Source organism: Larus michahellis, chromosome 1 (assembly GCF_964199755.1).
Source record: "Larus michahellis chromosome 1, bLarMic1.1, whole genome shotgun sequence".
Lineage (NCBI taxonomy): Eukaryota > Metazoa > Chordata > Aves > Charadriiformes > Laridae > Larus > Larus michahellis.
In genome coordinates, this window is record NC_133896.1 from 120,752,594 (window position 1) to 120,771,774 (window position 19,181).

General features: G+C 37.5%; 1 protein-coding gene and 1 long non-coding RNA gene across 17 annotated transcripts in view; one reads left to right on the forward strand and one right to left on the reverse strand.

Annotated features, from left to right (window-relative positions):
• Positions 1-19,181, reverse strand: part of SYNJ1 (synaptojanin 1) — a 69,642-nt gene that overhangs the window by 10,216 nt on the left and 40,245 nt on the right. For 5 of the 16 annotated variants that reach the window (XM_074600993.1, XM_074600866.1, XM_074600935.1 and 2 more), the window contains exons 19-29: positions 16,879-17,035; positions 16,412-16,529; positions 16,080-16,295; positions 15,160-15,238; positions 13,954-14,116; positions 11,112-11,318; positions 10,002-10,130; positions 9,344-9,382; positions 4,232-4,279; positions 2,511-2,549; positions 2,346-2,416 (exon numbers count right to left, since the gene is read on the reverse strand). In XM_074600993.1, the coding sequence (XP_074457094.1) occupies positions 2,346-2,416; positions 2,511-2,549; positions 4,232-4,279; positions 9,344-9,382; positions 10,002-10,130; positions 11,112-11,318; positions 13,954-14,116; positions 15,160-15,238; positions 16,080-16,295; positions 16,412-16,529; positions 16,879-17,035 (1,266 nt within the window). The remainder of the gene's footprint in view (positions 1-2,345; positions 2,417-2,510; positions 2,550-4,231; positions 4,280-9,343; positions 9,383-10,001; positions 10,131-11,111; positions 11,319-13,953; positions 14,117-15,159; positions 15,239-16,079; positions 16,296-16,411; positions 16,530-16,878; positions 17,036-19,181) is intronic. The other 11 variants (XM_074600965.1, XM_074600875.1, XM_074600945.1 and 8 more) reach the window with 4 other exon arrangements.
• Positions 189-10,528, forward strand: LOC141748638 (uncharacterized). Its single transcript, XR_012589066.1, has 3 exons — positions 189-277; positions 5,949-6,046; positions 9,554-10,528. It is a non-coding gene; the product is annotated as an uncharacterized LOC141748638 (long non-coding RNA).

The following is a 19,181-nucleotide window of genomic DNA, read 5'->3' on the forward strand; positions in this document are numbered from 1 at the left end:
GCCCAAAAAATAACCTGAGAAAAAAGGAAGCAGCAATGTCAGTTAGGAAATCCAAACAGGCGTTGAGCTAGGGCTTGAAAAGCCAAGCAGATCTTAGGAGATGTTTTTTTCAGACCTTCTATTGCATTTGGTTGGTTGGGTTTTTGTGGTTTTGTTTTGTTTGTTTTGTTTTGTTTTTTAAAGAAAATCTCAACATCTGCGAAAGAAGAGATGCAGTCAGCTTTGTCTTGTCAAATTATGGTGGCAATTGCAGTATCACGGTCCTTTCTGGAAAAGGGTAAGCATCTCTAACTGTAGTCCAGCCTGGGTGCTGAGAAACATAACACAAGAGAACAGTACTACTTTTTTTTCTTTCTTGTTCATATGAACAAAAATTCTTGCACTTATGCCAGTTCCAAGATACTGGTGGAGTGTCTTCTGTACACCAGATTTTTTTTATTGAATTGTTTTGATTTAGAAATGGCAAATCCTGTGCTGGCTTCAGATTACCAAAAAAAAAAAAAAAAGTGAGGCGCATGGTGATAAATGAATACATTCTTTCCTGTGTTTACCAAGTTTTCTTTACCCAGATTTTAGAACATGGCATTTTACATTTCTGGGAAAATAACAAAAAAGCGCAAAGATCAAGAACTGTTCACTGTGAGAATCAACGTCTTTGAGAAAACCAACATCAACAAAAAGTTATTTCAATGGTGGCTTTCAACAATAGTTTTCAGTAGTTTCAATACTGTACAAGAGTACAAAAGAAACAGCAATAGCAGTAATGTACAACTCCTTTAATCATAGAATATGTTGGGTTGGAAGGGACCTTTAAACATCATCTAGTCCAACCACCCTGCAGTAAGCATGGACATCTTTAACTAGATCAGATTGCTCAGAGCCTCATCAAGCCTGGCCTTGAACGTCTCCACGGATGGGGCCTCCACCACTTCTCTGGGCAACCTGTTCCAGTGCCTCACTTAAGAGCTTCTTAAGCTCTACAAAAACTGTGATATCTATGCACAGCTGGCAGTGCTCTTTTGTTTCTTGCTCATTTAAGTGGTGGAAAAGGACTCTAGAACCTTTTATAAAACAAATTTATATGGATTTAACTTAAACTCTTTAGTTAGCTGCATCTTTATTTTAATGGCTTCTTCACACGCTCTCTCATTCACAACAACTGGTCTAACACTTTACCTGAAAGAATGATATGGCGTCGAAGAAGAGGTGCCATATTTATAGATATTTCAGAAACCTCATCAGTATCTATCCCACTGACATTGATGCAAGCAGAATGCTTTTAAGCCTTACTAAAGACTTGTATCTGTGCTCTCCATCCTGTGAGTGTCATTGTGAACGTTATCCCAATGAGAAGAGAGGTCACAGAGTTCTCTAATGACCAAGAAACCAATAAGAAAGAGCCAACTTTTGCTGCTTTTTAGTCTATGAGAGATCCAGGTATAAAGAGGTATGATCCAAGTTAAAGAACCTGGAAATGCCACAGCAGAGGGAACAAAGTAAGCACAAATACCGTGGTTGATGTAGATATAGAAAGAAACGAAGAGTCCCTCATGCTGCTGTAAAAATTCTCTCTGAAATATGCTGCAAAGTCTAAAGCATTATCAACAAACAATACCATTTCTTAGTAAGTCTTTAAGGCATTAAAACGCTTTCTCCTTCCCTAATGCAAGGCTTCTGTTTACTGCTGTTAATAAGGCAGACGTCTCCCATCTCTTGATTTCTTGCTTGTAGTGAAGCATTCAAGTGCCCGTAAATCCTTCATTCAGTTCCTTCGGTTCAGTTCCACAAATAAAGAATGAAATGCACAACTAATGTTTGTTGAATGTTTTGTTGAAATAGCTGAATGTTTCACTTTTACATGAAGACCCTTATAAATTTTTAAAACAAGGTATGAAATTCCATTACACACCAAATAATCAGCAATCAACTGCCTATATAATACATTAACTGCCTGCAAGCAATTCACTGCCGCCAGGATACACATTTCAGCCCAGAAGATAATACATTTCATCATACCAAATCAGCAATGTAGTCAACAGGAACATGTAATACAAAGAATAACAGTGTGGTTATTTGAAAGTGGACATAAAATGGTTTATTATTTGGAAGCCTATGAAGTGACTGCATAGAGTGCAAAATTATTAATAAAGTCATGTCCAGTACATATATTCTGAAATATTTTTAGTCGAGACAAGAATTGCTGGGAGAATTAACTCATATAAGCTGTAAAGTGACTAGTAAATTTTACAGTTTACTTACATCTGTTATGACTTAAGAAAACCCACTGACGGTGTAATAAACTGTAGAAACTTAGGAGGAAAGTTATTTTAAGACAGAACACCTACCGGTCTGGTTGTACCATATCCAGCAGTTCCTGTGCTTGAAATTCCAGTTGAAGGTGGAGGCTGATTACGAACTGGAACAGATATTAGAGATCGCTGACTTAGAACATATTTCAAAATCAACTTCTTTCTGTATTATAATTAGTACAAAGCATGTATCTGTATTACCTAAGTTATCTTTTCTTTGTGTTCCAGGGCTTTTTTGTGCTTTGAAGCATGGAAAAAAAATTAGATTATCTTTGTTAGATGAACTACAAATGGGTAATATACGGTAATGGTACATTATCACTAATGGAAATGGGAGCAAAAAGACATTAGTGATTTTTTTTTAAGTTGTTACATATTAAAGTCTATCCATCAACTAAGCTGTTACTCTAGCACACTCTTATCCCATGGCACACATGAAGTAGTAATTCGACCCTTTAATTACAAATTAAGTCAAATCACCTATTTGTTGCAAGCTAAAGACGCCCACTTGTACAGGTACCCTGTGTTCTCAATCGTGCTAGAAGAAGTTGTTTTCTTTTGTAGTATATTCTGCAGATATTCTAATAGCAGTCTTTAAAACACAGAGAACTTATGTAACGTGCTGATTCAAAAAATCATGCGATCGGAAGAGTACATCTGTAATTATACATGGTTCAGCAACCTACAGAGTTTACACCACAGTTCCTGAACCTGCTCTCTTTGTTTATGGGATAAATATATTACAGCACCAACCTCAACATTTACATGCTGATGCTAATGACAGCCTTGTACGCAACATTCAAGTTGTGAAGTGCAAGATATGAAAAAATTACCTTTACCTCAGAAAAGTGCACAATTTCTAACAGGCAAAGAAGTTTACGATTCTGGCTCGTGTTTCTGTTGCCTGTTTCCCAGGAAGGTAAAATCACCGTGTCAGTTACAGTAACTGGAAGGAATACTCTGTGGTACATAAGACAGTTTATCAAGTTGACTTCCAGCTGTCAGACAGCCCTGCTTTCTTAGAACGAGTTAGAATGGGTTTCTGGGTACAGTTCTCAGAAATGCAACTCATACCCTGAGCAAGCTGGCACCAGTTTACCCTACTGAGAGCAGGGGATTGGAGTAGATAACCACCAGAGGTCCCTTCCAACCTGAACTATTCCTATGCATATAGTGATTGTGCCAATTTAGAAAAATGAACCAGCAATATAGCCAAAATTAGTTGTAGTATACAGGAGGGCATCTTGATTGTGACTATACTAGGACCTTCACTGCTGTACCTGTATTTGCTACAAAGGGTCACATTAAGAAGAAACCCAAAAACACAACTCCGCTGGCATGGCTAGAACAGGACCCATTCAGAGCTATACGCACATACTCCAACTAGAATAATGCAAGAAAGATGCTTCTCATAAATGTGTGTCACATACATTTAGGCACCAGCATGAAAATACATACACTGTATTTTGTACATACATCTCTTCAGGAAGTGACAAAAATATTAAATTCTAGGCTAAATTATTTAAATGCAAATTTCCCCGAATTATATGAACATATGTAGTTCTTTATAGAAAAAGTAGGCTTCCTAGATTCCTGATTTAGTTACAGGAATAGTATTTACTCTAGCAATCAGTCAGTTACAGCTTCCTGTGAGATTCAGTCTTCAAAGTATTCTTCTTGATTAGTGCAGTCTAAGATTTCACTTAGTTTTTCATAAATGAAGACTGCCTTCTATAACAATTCACACTATCAGTGAAAAGCAGCAAGCAGCTTGCCTGTCTGAAAACTATGTTAAATAAAAGAAAAAAGTTCCTACACAATAAATACCTCCATGAAACCACCTTTAGTATCACAAGGGCAATAGTATTACTCAGGTATTAAATTAGAAATCCATTTCTAGAATACAAAAATTGTTATGTTACCTTCTACTTCTCTCCTAGCTACCCCAGGACTGGGAGGAGCTCCAAGACCTTTTCAGAGAAAGAAGAGAAGCTGTACATTGCATAAGAAAAGCAGTAGATTGAGAAAGTAAAACCAGCAAGAACACTGCCACAAGACAGCTTTACATAATTTAAAAATGGCCTAGCTAGATTGTAGTTACTTGTAGGAGATAACTGTTTGCAGCAGCATGGGGAAACCAGACTGATACAAATTAGAGATCAGCAAGCATGATCATGTTTAGAAACATACTATTATTTCAATTTTGCATGACAGTTGAAAGAGGATTTCATTTCTTCAGTATTCACTCTCCACAAACTTTTAAAAATTCAGAATGATATTAAAAGTCCGTCTTGAAACTCTTCTAAAGCAGAGTGCATATCTATACTCAAACACTTGAAAATGTACATCAATTATACCCTGCAACATTAAGTCTGCTTCCTGTAACTCAGGAGAATACTATGTAGTATGTTTCTGCCAAGACTACATGTGAATAAACAAGTTTATGGAATAAATACATTTCCCAATTTATATAATGTATTGTATCCTACAGAATTGTATCATTAAGTTATCTCCAAGCAGCACTCTGTACTTGGGAATGCTGTACGAACTGGCGCGTAGTAGGTGTTACAGTTCAGATTGAGAGAAAGAAGATTTTCAATCATGCATAACCATGCTGAATTATTTTATTTCTGCAAGGTGATCAAGCATATGCTGGGTCCATAAAATTGTATGGTAAAAACATGGCAGGACATAGATAGCACTAGACGGTATGCAAGGAGAAATCCTTAAGGCATGCGCATAGGAATAAGTAACAGAAATATCTGGCAATTCTGGAGTGGCTCAAGTATAGAGGAAGGAAAGGGAGCCAGCGTTCAAGAAGCCTACCTTAAAAGCAACTTTTGCCTTAGCGATGACACAGCCTCATGCTTTCTCATCATGTGCCAGTGTGTGGTATCTGCTCAGGAGCTCTCTATGATCTGGAAAGAGTGCTGTGAATTTTGTCAGATATGGGTGGAGGTGTCACTCAGAGTAGGAAGAGTGAAGGTTGCACATGAGGCTGGTATGTGGTTGTCTCCAGAGATGTCAAATCTCTGGTTTGGCTGAACATCTGGTTCAAAGATGTTAAATACTGGCATATGTCATATTCTGGGTGAGTTCCAGGCTCTGCCAATTAACCTTAGACTTCCATTGCAAAAGTTTCTGACAGTGAACTTCTCCGCGAGAGAAGCAGCACTGAGGAGGGATGAACAGAGAGCGTTTGTAAGGAGGAGGCACAGGAGGAAAGCACTGCCTGAGAACATTTCATTGCTTTCAGGTACTAGCTCTGCCCTTCACCCATGCAACCCAGAGGAACCCTGGGGGAGAAAAGAAAGTGGTAACCCCTAGCTATGAGAGGCCTACCTGCTAACAGGTGGAAAACAGAGGTGGAGAGCAGCCCAATAGAGTACAGGACACTCCTCTGAACCCTCTGTGGTTACAGAGACATAAAGCTAACTGTTTGTCTCAACGTATTAATGGAAATAGACACAATAAAACCCCTCGAGGAGCAGGGAACTAGCCTGTTCATTTCTCAGACCTCCTGCACTTTCTCCTCCCAAAGCTCAACTCAGCCCATACTTTGAATAGGTATTTTCAGGATGCTCTTTTTAAGTAAATGGTTTTTTTTGCAAGATTATTAATCAAGTCAACTCCTTTCAGGAGAAGGAAGGCAGAAAACCTCTTGGCCCACGGCACATAGACATGTTCCTGTGTTGGTGCACCATACAGAGGAAGACTTCTGTACGGGATTTAAAAAGGTTTTGCAAATTTAAAAATTTTCATTATATGGGAAAAGGCATAAAGGTCAAATCCCCCAAACTCTACTTACTAACAATACTCTTCAACAGTGATGAAACAAAATCATGATGCTGTGATAATGCTATTACGATTGGCATTATAGGAAGATTTTAATCTTAAGGACAGTGAAAAATGTACATCTGAACCTGAAACACATTTTTGAGTATCATTTTAAACTGTTACTGTAATCTGTATATAGCTTGAAATCTCTATTTCAGTTTGAAACAGTATTTTGTAAGTAAAGATATCACATACTTGTTTTAAATAGTATTTTAAGGAAAGGGGTTGGATTTATACAGAAACAACCTGTAACTTATCCCGTGACATCTTTTAGACAGAACTGCATGTTTTGCAAAGATTACATTGACACATTAGCTTAAGGGGAAAATAAAGCAACCCCAACTTCTCATAAAGTAAAATGTGCATATATGCGCACGTGTGTGTGTGTGTATACACACACATATATATATAAAATCTAGGCCATTTGCCATTTGAACAATGCATTTACTGTTTTAGCATTCAGGCTTCTTGTTTCATCTATTACTGAACATTCTTCCTTCAGCAAGAAAAGAAAAAAGGTGCTCTTCCCCATATTAGGAAAAAAAAAACCCAACACAACCAATAACAAAAGCTTTTTCGAAATGACTGCCATATCCTAAAGCACCCAAACAACCTGAACTCCGTCCTGCAAAAGCTCCAAAGATGTTGAATGGCCCTTGCAAGGCTAAGTTTAATGTTTGACAATAAATATTAGCATACACTAATAAGTGCTTGCTGCTTGGGTGCATGTATTTCCATAGCTTAACATGCTTGCATTTCTTTTAATTTCAACTTTATTACTGTATTTTCTAGGTTTACTTTATTTATTTGGAGGATAATCACATTTCATTCAGTGCATTTTACCCAAATTATTGCATATACTGAAAATATTGTGCATTCTCTCAATCTTAACGCCATTTTAACAGTTTAAACCAATGATAAAAGACAACTATCAGCCTTTCCTGCATCAATCAGGAAAAGTCTGACTAATATTACTGAAGGAGAAAAAAACAAAAGAAAACAAACATTATTTTTTAACTGCAAGTAACTGACAATTAGTAGCGTTTATAATTTTTAATGTTGTGTAAGAATTTACTCTGTAGTGTATTAAAAAAAAATAATCTTTAAACAGAGTGCAACGTTTTCATTTTTAACTTTAAACAATTGAGAGCTTATAAAATCCTCAGTGGAAATCTTTCGTATTAGCAGGCGAAAACAAGGAAACTTTGCAACCTCCTGTTTCCTTGAATTGTGAGTTACTTCTGATGTAAAATATGACCAAACTCTAAAGCAAACTTAGGTGCCCAAATCCTGCTTCCATCTTCAAAGCATACTGAGCCATTAGAAGAAATGTTATGGGCACTGAAGGGAGTGAAGCACCCAGAAAAAAAGGTTAAGACGCATGGGGAAGAAGAAGAAAGTAACATTTAAAACGCACAACATTTTAACATGACCGAATGTCACTTCGCATGTGCTACAGAAGTCTAAAAACAAAGTTTAATATGCTTCTACAGGACACAGAGGTATTTGCACTGTGCTTTAGGAGCCTTCATTCTAGGTAAGAGAAACAGATGCCATTTTCCCAAGCATAGTGACACACTGTGACATTTATACTGCTTCCAGTCCTGTGCCAGCTTGCTCAGGGCTGAGCTCAGGTACCGCTGAAAAGCAAAGCATTATGCCTTATAAACGTACGCCATGAGTGGAAAATGAAGAGGAGAGAAAAAAGCAGGATGAGCTTTGGGTCAGAATAACATATGAAAAAAATGTACTACAATCTCTTTTAAAAGATTGCATAAAACTTGCTTTTTATGCAACTACAATTCTCCATGGCAAGCTATGCTGGGAAAGAGGGCATAAAAAAGAAGGCTGGTCTTTGCACAATTGAGACAAACTAGGCAAACAGGATTGTGTCAGTGCACATAAAACTATATAGGACTGAAGCAGTACAATGAATTAAATCCCACATATGTTGTGCGTTATGTATAAACTGTCTATTTTCTAAAACTTTAGCATTTTAACTAATTGGAAATATTGTGCCTTGGGTACAACCTCCTCCCCTCAACGGCATCTAAGAGCCATGCACATCTCTGCGCGACATCAGAAGTAGTTAGCCGATATTTATATACTATGTAAAATAGTCTACTTATTTTCTGAGATTGCTCAAAACTTTTGAATTATTTTCTCAAAAAACGCTCTTTCCTACCGAGTGGCAGTGTCTGAAAAGCCATTAATAAAGTATTTCACAGCCACTAACTGTTCTCACTCTATCCCATGTATTAATGAGCTGATTTAAATCCAAGCAGGACAGCTCAACTATGAAGTGTGTGACAAAGAAGGACAAAGATTAGTTTGAAGAAATAAAGCACTTTTGAGAACACGTGAGTCGTTATATGCAATATATACTGTAACATCTGCAAAAGCAGGTCACGCTGGTAAAAAACAGAACTAGCCTTAAGGGTTGATAAGGCCGTCAGCATTATCAAAAGGGAAGGAATTAGGGGAGAATTATTTCAGGATTTTGCTATTTTGTAAAGACCTGTAGCTCCCGAGTGCCTTCAAAGTAACTGAGTAAATTCCTTTGCTAAGTTTATGTTTCTGAATTATGTGCCAGTTCCAAGAACTATGGAGGATGTTTTGTGTCCCTAGGAAGGACTTAGGAGCACATTTCAGACTTAGAAACAGAAAATAAACTATCCATATGTTAGTGTTCAGCTATGAGACTAATACAGCTCAGTGATTTGGAGCCCTCTGTTAACTGGTGATCGTTTGGGGGAAACTGGGCCAAGACCAGCAGTAGTTTCAACTTGAACAATTAATTAATGGATAATCACTGCAAGTAGCTACAATCACAACCCATTTTTCAATGCTCTTTGTCATGGACTGAGAGAAAAAAGCTAGCCTTTTCACAACTAAAGACAAAATTCCACTTTCACAGAAAAATTAGCTGGGTGTATTTTGACCAGCACAAAGTAATAAAAACCTGGAACAATTTTAATCTATCTGACTATAATGTACAAACTTCTGGAGAAATATTTTTTCGCTAAAAAGTCAAATGTAATTCAGAAGAGGATACAAACCCTGAGAAGAGAATTACATTGATCTTTAAGAATTACGGATTTTTATACCTTTGGACATCATCATATTAAGTACTGTCACAACAGACCACCACAGTAGTTTTGCTATGTAGTCATATTGAAAACAATTAAAATCATTACCTCCAAATTCTTTTCTAGCAGGTGCAGGACTCCTACCGCCTTACAGTATTTAAGAAATGAATGCAGCAATAATGAAAAATATCAGTACAGTAAGAGGGAAGAAAAAGAATGAGAAAGTTAAAAATGACAAGGGTCAGTTTGTTAGTAACTGTGTTGCCCATATGCTTCTGAACATCCAGTTTCTTAGTGCTCAATTGTTTATATTTTCAGGTGATCCAGATGAACTCTACATTAAAAGCTCAGACATGATAAAATGCATACATACTGATGCCAAAATTAAAGCAATATAAATCAATGAATGCACACGATTATTTATCTTTTGTTTAAAAAATGAAGATGTTATAAAAATGAAAATGTGGAGTAAACGCTGCTGTGGGAACTCCACATTTTTAAACTGTGAAAATAAGTTTATAAAAATTTTAAAACTTATTCACTAAGCAAAGCCAATAATATTTAAATGGTACTGGAAAATGCTGTTATTTCCCATGCTGGTATTGCTATTAAATGTACCAACTAAACATTTTAGTGAAAAACCGGTATGTTCCATTGAGCCCCAAACCAACAATATAATACGTAGTTTGGGCGTGGAACTTCAAAGCTCATCTCACAGACTTGAAACAAAATATTTCTGACCTCCTGATATACATCACCGCATTACCTGATGGTGGAGGTGGCCTCTGCGGTGGAGCAGGGCGTGCAGGAGGAGCAACGGGGCGAGGTGGCGGAGGACGCTTAGGCTCCAAGCTCTGAGAAGACTCTTTCTGCTGGGTACCAAGCTGAAATTCACCTGGAGAATGTGACAGAAAACAATGCAAAAATTAATCACTTATACATTCTAATCACAATAAAGCTTTTCTAATAGCAAGTTATTTTCACAGAGAGGACAGTCAGTCCCCAGCCCTGGAAACAATGATATAAAAGGTTTTGAGAGAGGAATAAACCAACGGTGAAAACAAGCAGATTTCCTAAACCAAGACTTTTGTCTCATATGCTTTAATCAGTATATGCTTTTCATGGAATCCTAAACATTCTTAAAAATTGCAGAGTTCCAAATGCTGATTTTGACACTAGTCTGTGAACTAAGTGCTCTGGAAAAAAACGTTACAAGGCGAATCCTGGAGGCATTTTAGCAGTCTTTGTAAAGTTACTCTAAATTACATTGGAATAAACTGTTCTAGAAGCCATTCCAAACACTGTAATTCTAAATGTCCACTTTGTCACTAAAATAAAGTTGTGTTTAAACAGAAGCTTTCATATTATACACCCAATCTACAAATCTGCTGATTACAATTTACATATTGCAGCTGACAGGAGCATTAACTGAGATGGGCTGTATTTGAAGAGTATGACTAAAGTGAACTAGGATTATACTGACACATTGCAACAGAATTCTTGAACAAAGGTTTCAAACAAATCAACTTATCCTATTAATCACATAACTTTGAGATGTCTCTTTCATGATGAAGCGCTAAAAAACTACAGCAAGTTATGTAGTTTGCAGTGGCGTAGATCAGTGGACAGTGTACTAAATAAGACTCAGGAAACAAAGCGCTTCCACTGCCTATTAGGAAAACTGAGACACAAAGGATGAGGTGATTTGCCCAAGGCCACTTATGCGTAAAGTGCTAAGATAATTACAAGAATAGCCTTTTATATTAATCTAAAAGCTCTATTAAAAATAATCTACAAGGTAGTATTCTACCACCGGGCCATACAGCTGCCAGATTGTACAGTAGTAATAGAGGCAGTCGAGCTATATAATACACACCGTGTGTGGAAACTGGTGGTCCGGGAGTTTTTGTGGGTGCTCGGCTTGGTCTCACCGGGAGCGTAGGTCCATCTGACAGCGTAGGGGATTGACAGGGACTGGAACGTGGTGAAGAGCTTGGGGAGGTTCCAAGACCAGAGCTCGAAGTGGGCTGTAGATGCTGAGGAAGGATTTCTTCTACTTCAGCACTATAGTCATCAATGTCTCCTAAATAACAAACCCCACCCCAAAAAAGAAAAAGCATGTAAAATAAAGAGAACAATAGATACTTATTTTTAAAAGTGGGGAAATGATAAACTGATTCTGGGCATGGGATTTTCTGCAAAAAGCCCTCAAGTTCCAAGGAATTAGCTCAACAACAAAAGTATGATCCTTAAATCATAAAATCACCCATGAAGAATGCATATGTATTCCAGCTGGTTGGAAATACTCCAGATGCACAATATATATTACAGATAAATATTACAGGTAATTATAATAGTGTGGCAACTGCTATGTTGCTTAATCTAAGAAACAATTAGCTCTTACAAAGAAGACCTTTGCAAAAATTATTTCCCTGGTTTGCAATAGATGGCAAGCTTCACTTATTCTGCAGAGGGCTGGGCAGGGGATTTCAAGATATCTGCTATTTATAATGCCTTCTGTTTGAAAAGGTCTAAGGATCTTTAAAATAAAAGGTTCAACATGGACGTGCCTTTGAAAAGTAAACAGTCAATATAGAATATTTTTATGTTTATATTCAAAATGCCTAAAATAGACAATTATCCCATCACACTCCAGAGTAAGACCATAGTAATTCTTTGTTCCATAACTTCAAGTCTTCTCTCTCTTGAGGTACGTGAACCACAATGTTCTACAGAAGCTTCAGCTTCAACTTTGCGCTGCTCAGCAGTAACAGAGTAACCAGGCTGCTAATTAGACATTAGCTCTCAATTTAAGAGATTTGAGATGTCACATTTTAAGGGAATCATACCATTTCATGTAGGACTATTAATAAAAACAACCAATCATACAGGTGTCTAAACTGTTAAAGTTCCGTTCTCTACCTGCACTGGAAAACAGATGAAGCACCATACGACACCCAGACTAACGCAAATTCCAACTTTTCATAGAGGTTTCCCATATCTGTACCCTTACCAAAATGTATCTTCCTTTATGAAATACCTGTACAAAAAACCCCTTAGTCTACTCCTTCCAGTAAACATAGCTGCCATCTCTTTTCTTGAAACTTTTGCAACGTAATGTTTGCCACTAAGGAGCTTGGACAGAAATTCAAAGCAAATGAGCTACTCAAACTTCGAATAAATCAATATAGACACAATGACTACATCTAGAAAGTACATCTGTTCAAGAAATGATAAAAACCCAACCTTGTAAAATACATATGGAAATGCAATACACCCAGGAAGTGTCAGCAGGTAAGGTGTGGTTGGTTTTTTTTGCTGCTGTTCAAAAAACAGCTGGTTTACTTGCCAACGATAAGAAGAACATATTTTAATGTAAAAGAGAATGGAGCGCACCTTTCATAAAAGTTAATTACTAGATTAAAAAATAAGCCGTGACAAAGTACACAGATTAGAAATATTCAAGTAAAGAAAAGCAAAAATGCAGAGGCACAATTACTGCAACAGTGATATTTAGCAACTTGAGGATTCTGCTAGAAAAGTATGACATGAAAAGATATAAAAACACTTAAGGGAAAAACCAAAACTGACAAAACCCAGGTGTGCTGGTTTTGTCTGGGATAGTTAATTTTCTTCATAGTAGCAGGCATGGGGCTATGTTTTGGGTTTCTGCTGAAAACAGCGTTGATAATACATGGATGTGTTAGTTACCGCCGAGCAGTGCTCACACAGTCAAGGCCTTTTCTGCTCCCACACCGCCCCACCAGCGAGTGGACTGGGGTGGGCACAAGAAGCTGGGAGGAGACACAGCCGGGACACCTGACCCCAACTGAGCAAAGGGATATTCCGTGCCATATGACGTCATGCTCAGGAATATAAAACTAGGGGAAGAAGAAGGAAGTGGAGGACACACATTTGGAGTGATGGCGTTTTGTCTTCTCAAGTAACCATTACACATGATGGAGCCCTGCTTTCCTGGAGATGGCTGAACACCTGCCTGCCCATGGGAAGCAGTGAATGAATTCTTTGGTTTGCTTTCCTTGTGCAAGCAGTTTTTGCTTTACTTATTAAACTCTCTTTATCTCACCCCACAAGTTTTCTCACTTTTACTCTTCCAATTCTCTTCCTAATCCCGCTGCGGGGGGCATGAGTGAGCAGCTGCGTGGTGCTTAGCTGCCGGCTGGGCTTAAACCATGACACCAGGGAACCGGGAAACAGCAATTCATCAATGCCGAAGATCAGCCTGTTCCAAGCAGCAACAGAGGCTGAAGGTTTCCTTGCCTGACTCATACATGCCTGCCTGTCAAAGGCTCACCAGGTGTCTTCTTGGGGGTGGTACGCATATCAATGCTTAGCATGGGAGCTCATTAGTCCTCTTAAACTATTGGGAAAAAAATAATTGTTTTGCACTCTGAAGTTGTGTATATCCTGCTTGTAGCGTGAACAGTAAAAGCTGCCTGAATTAAGTGACCCTGAGAAGGCAGGTCACAGGGTAAAAGTGAGAGGAATAAAGAGAGTGCCAGGAAATTAGTAAAACCTAGAGATAAAGTGCAAACCGACACTGCCCAACAAGTTGTCAAGATACTGCTGGAAATAAAAGGATTTCTAACTTATCTGTTTTAGATAAACTTGTTAAGTTAAAGTATTGATATATGCATTAAATTAACCGCATTATTTAGGACTCATTTCAAAATGAGGAATACGTTATTTCAACAAACCTTCCATATCGTAGTCTGCAGTAACCTCAGCATCTTCACAAAGCAAAGTGGAGCTTGTTGATGAAGGCAGCCCAATATTAATCTTCTCTAGATTCATTTCATCTTCCAGACTTCTGATCCAATCTGGATTTTTCAAGCTTATGTTTATAATCCTTCCTAATATCTGAATTGCCAAAAAAGTATGCACAAAAGAGAACATTAAAACTCAGCACTCGAGATTTAAAAAGAAAAAAAATATTACTGAAAGTATCACAAATAAGGTTTTCAGAATTCCTGGGACTAAACAACGACAGTGACACAGAAGAAAAATAATTACAGTTTTCACTTCATTTTGATAATTAAGTACATATATGTGGTTTAAACTGTTAATTACAAGTATTTAATATTTTTCTAAAGAAAAACTAACAATTTGTCTCATAAGCTTTTCATTTTCAGTTAATAGGAAAGCTTCTGGTTTCTTTATTCCAACAGAAAAACTACTCTTCGTCAAGAGAAAGACTTAATAAATGACTTAGTAAAGTCATTTTTTAGATACTAATAAAACAGCAGGCCTTCATTCTGCAAAGTGACACATGACACTGAGCCCCTACCCTGCATGGACTGTCAGTGAAACTCTCAGCAGATGCAAGGATCCATCTGCAAACATCACATTACACAATCCAAGTCTTAACAGGAACATAGATCAGTAAAAATTTGAACATGAAAATTAAAATTTTTACAAAGATTAAATACTGGCCCTACAGAAGTCAGAGAGTGATGAATTTTTGATGTTTTTATGTGATTGCAGTACAGGAGTGCTAATTTTTAAATAACTACAGGCTATAAATATGATAAACTCTTTCATACTACAAACTCAAGGTAAAAGTTCTGCATTTTAAATAATTTTTAAAAATTTTAAATCCCTGATTTGATGAAGACGCCCCTCAATATGGGATCTTCATGTCTCTAAGAGTCCTCCTCATGAAAATAAATTGTTTGGTACTTCTCTCAGCTGGCTTTTGAAACTCAGCATAATGCTATGTAGTTATCGAAATTTAAAAAAAAAGAAAAAAGAAAAAAGACTAGATGCAACAGTCTAGTACTCAACATGAAAAACTTTTAAGAATTAAAAACAAAGAAACAAACAAAAAATCCAACCCACCCAAGTATTCTTTAAAAAGTTGGATTTTCTCTTGCTATACAAACGTTCAGTAATTTTTACATTACCTCAGTGCCATTCAAATTCATAACATTCAAAGCAGAGCTTCCTTCCAAAAATGTTACCCACATCTTGTCTTCCACGAACCTGCAAAGTCCATTGGAAACAATAATTAAAATACTTTATCCTCCCTACTAACTTTTAAAGCCTCTTATCTTAAAGGTTTTTCAATGTTTCACCTGATGGAGAAGAATTATTTTAAATTCATTAAAACATATATAATTGGCTAATAAGCTTTAACTGAATCATTGCAAGAAAAAAAAAAAAAAAAACAACAAAAAAAGCAAAATAGAACAAGGTAAATACCACACAGCAAACGCACTGTCCTCTTAAAAATTATGTGACTACAGTTACATACATTCAATAGTAATTGTGTGGCTACAGGTTATATATTTGTCTTAGGTGTTCCATGTTACATCACACTATGGACTTGGGACTATGCTCCTAGTCTTCTGAAAAAAAAAAAAAAAAAAAAACCAAACGAAAACCAAACCAAAAAAAAACCAAACAAAAATGCCAAGTGAAATACCACAACACTTATAGTTCAATTAACAGCTTGGTGAAAATGCAACAGTCTCAGGGATCCTCTCATCATCAGTTCATTTAAAACTACCAACCTAATTTTAGAATACAAAATTTGTATAAAATTGCATAAATAACAAATTTTAAATCTGACTGATTTCTGACAAAGTCAGTATGATACTCTATCTCAAAAATAAAGAGTATCTGGAAAAATTAAGTCTGAAAACTGAGACACAAACAGGTATGTAAAACTAATTTTCAACTGTAAAGACATTAAAGATGAAATCTAAATGTTAAAAATGAAGCAGATCGTAACTGAAATGCCTGCTAAGAAAGTAACCATATTCAGGAAATAGGTGGGAAAAATGAAGAGGAATAGAGATTAAAAGTAAAAATTCTTTTTAACCTTATAAGTATGACTTCACCATAGCTTGCAAATTTTTGAAGAAGATCATCAATCAAGTTATCATCAAAATAGTTTTCTTCTGCTGAAGAACTTCTGATGGAGACCATTACAGTACCATCAGGCGGTCCTTGCATTGCAATCACCTCCTTATAAACTTTTTGTCTCTCTTCTGCTTCAATTTCAAATATGTCGATGTCAATCAATGCAACCACAGGCCTTGGAAAAAAATACACGAGAAAAACCTGTAAGCAAAGTATCTGAGCAACAAAATATATAGCATGAATATTAAATCTTCCATTATCAGGAAGTAATGTATAAAATAAAACTGAAACCTATGATCAGATGTTTTCAGCTCTGCTCTTCCGTAGTGCAACAAAGTACCAGGATTCCATGTATAAGGGACATTACTGTCATCGTGAAAACTAGCGTTCAGAAGATCCAAGTCCTCAGCTACATTCAGTATTAAGGAAAAGAAAAGAGGAAAACCACAGTGATTGCAAGAATATGCTTTAAAAACCAAGCTATTTGTAAAAAGAGAAAAAGTAACCCAAAACCTAGTGTTTTACAGAAAAAAAACCCAACAGAAATTCCTTTTGAACTACTGAAATATCAGTAACTGGTATCTGATTCTTGATCCTGTTCAGCATCACTGTATTTACTGCAGATGCTATTATAAGCTTTCTGTCTCACACAAAGTCAGGGACAGAAGCTCAGAATCACTGTCACTGTAAATGTCACTCAATGGATTCTACAAGCCAGTTAAAGTAATATTTTAAACAATTTAAGGAAGCACTCAAACCTGATCGGTCAAAAGGCCATTTTCTTCTTCTCCAAAGAACACGATCTGTCCATGCCGGTGTGCGACATTTTTCACTGGTGTCATAGTCATCAGAAAACAGATCATATTTGTATGTAGGAGCAAAATTTATTTTCCCTTCCAAAAATCCCCTAAAAATCTGTAAGAAACAAAGCAGTTACGTGTCATGCCAGAAGACAGAAACAGATGGGAAACAGCTTGAAACTAATCAGAATTCTCTTTTCTAACAGTGAAAACACATCTCAGGAAAAAAAAAAAAAAGTCATTTGACAATATGAGTCCTTCTCCAAATTTTATCCGCTGAAAACATTCTGCATTTGCCCCTAAGACTAAAAATGACCCAGACAGATCAGCGTTAAACAGAAGTATGTCAACATATATATCCTTAGACCCAGGCTCATGAGCAACCTACTGTTCTTCCAGTGTCATTCAAAACTTGAGGTCATCCAGAACACAGATGATGTCCACGGCACTTCAATTAGTTGGTTAGTTGCTCATGTGTCAGCAAAAGTTGGGAAATACGGTTTATATTTTAGGTACCTATCTGAACATGCACAGCATTCCCCCAAATTGACACAAGATGCCCCACCAATAAATAGGGGTTAAGGGGGTGGGGGAGGGTGTGTGGAGAAGAAGAATAAAGAGTACTTAATACATTCAATATGAACTGAAAGATTAGAGGCATAACATCACCATTTTTTCTCAAGCAAATAGGAAAACAGAATAAAAAGAGATATTATGTGAAATTATCTGCCAAGAGTACATATGGTATTTAGAGATACAGAGTCAATTTAAACGAATGAAAAATCCGGTAGGTACTTTGCAATATAAACAGATACAGCCAGCTGACAGAACACCCTAGAAGGCCAGGAGATTTGCTCACTCCTTAAGTTTTTAAATTAGATGTTTAAATTAGACATAAGCTAAAACCCTTTAGTTAACTTAACCAGCTCCAGTCTTGAGTTTAATCTCATATGGGCAGTTTTACTTCACATCAGAGATCTGTAAAATATAAATCTAACTTATATCTTACAGTCAAGTCTGCATCAATCACAGGTTAGCCTGCTTTTCTTGTTGGAAATATAAATTGAAATCCAGTCAATTTAAAAAAAATCAATGTCAGAAGATCAATGTCAGAATGTCAGAAGATCCGCAACTTCTGAGACAATTAATTTATTTGCCTTCAATAATTATTTCTTAACCTACTTTTACAAGGAAAGTTGCTATGTAAACACCTTTCCTGGACAGCAGATATATCAGTTAATAGCCACATGCAACAACTGTGGAGCTACCCTTGGTTAGCCAGCTGATACCCCCTGCTGCCCAGCCAGCCACTTCCAAATAACGGAATATTACCCCAACAGTGCAATACCACCCCTTCTTCTCCTCAGCCAGGAAACTACTTTGAGTTTTTTTCATATTGCATTGCCAGCAATGCCCACGTGCAGCCCAGAAAGCCAACCGCATCCTGGGCTGTATCAAAAGAAGCATGGCCAGAAGGTTGAGGGAGGTGATTCTACCTCTCTAGTCCACTCTGGTGAGACCCTACCTGGAGCACTGCGTCCAGCTCTGGAGCCCCCAACATAAGAAGGACATGGACCTCTTGGAACGGGTCCAGAGGAGGGCCACAAAGATGATCAGAGGGCTAGAGCACCTCTCCTATGAAGACAGGCTGAGAGAGCTGGGGCTGTTCAGCCTGGAGAAGAGAAGGCTCTGAGGAGACCTTAAAGCAGCCTTCCAGTACCTGAAGGGGCCTACAGGAAAGATGGGGAGGGACTCTTTGTCAGGGAGTGGAGCAATAGGACGAGGGGTAACGGTTTTAAACTGAAAGGGTGTAGATTTAGATTGGATATCAGGAAGAAATTCTTTCCTGTGAGGGTGGTGAGACACTGGAACAGGTTGCCCAGAGAAGCTGTGGCTGCCCCATCCCTGGAAGTGTTCAAGGCCAGGCTGGATGGGGCTTTGAGCAGCCTGGTCTAGTGGGAGGTGTCCCTGCCCATGGCAGAGGGGTTGGAACTAGATGATCTTTAAGGTCGCTTCCAACCCAAACCATTCTATGATTCCATGATTCTATTCTGGTAGTTTTCAGCTTCGCAACTGCTGTAAGTGTCCCCAAGTGTTGTAAGTGTCCCCTACACCTCTCTTGTTTTGGTCAAATTACTGGTCAGTCATGCTGTCTGCCCTTTTGAACATACATCTCTTTTTCTCTAGGAACTGGGCTAGAAAAAAAAATAAAATGTTCTGATGCACAAGACACCAGCAGAAATGGAAGAGAACTCTAACTC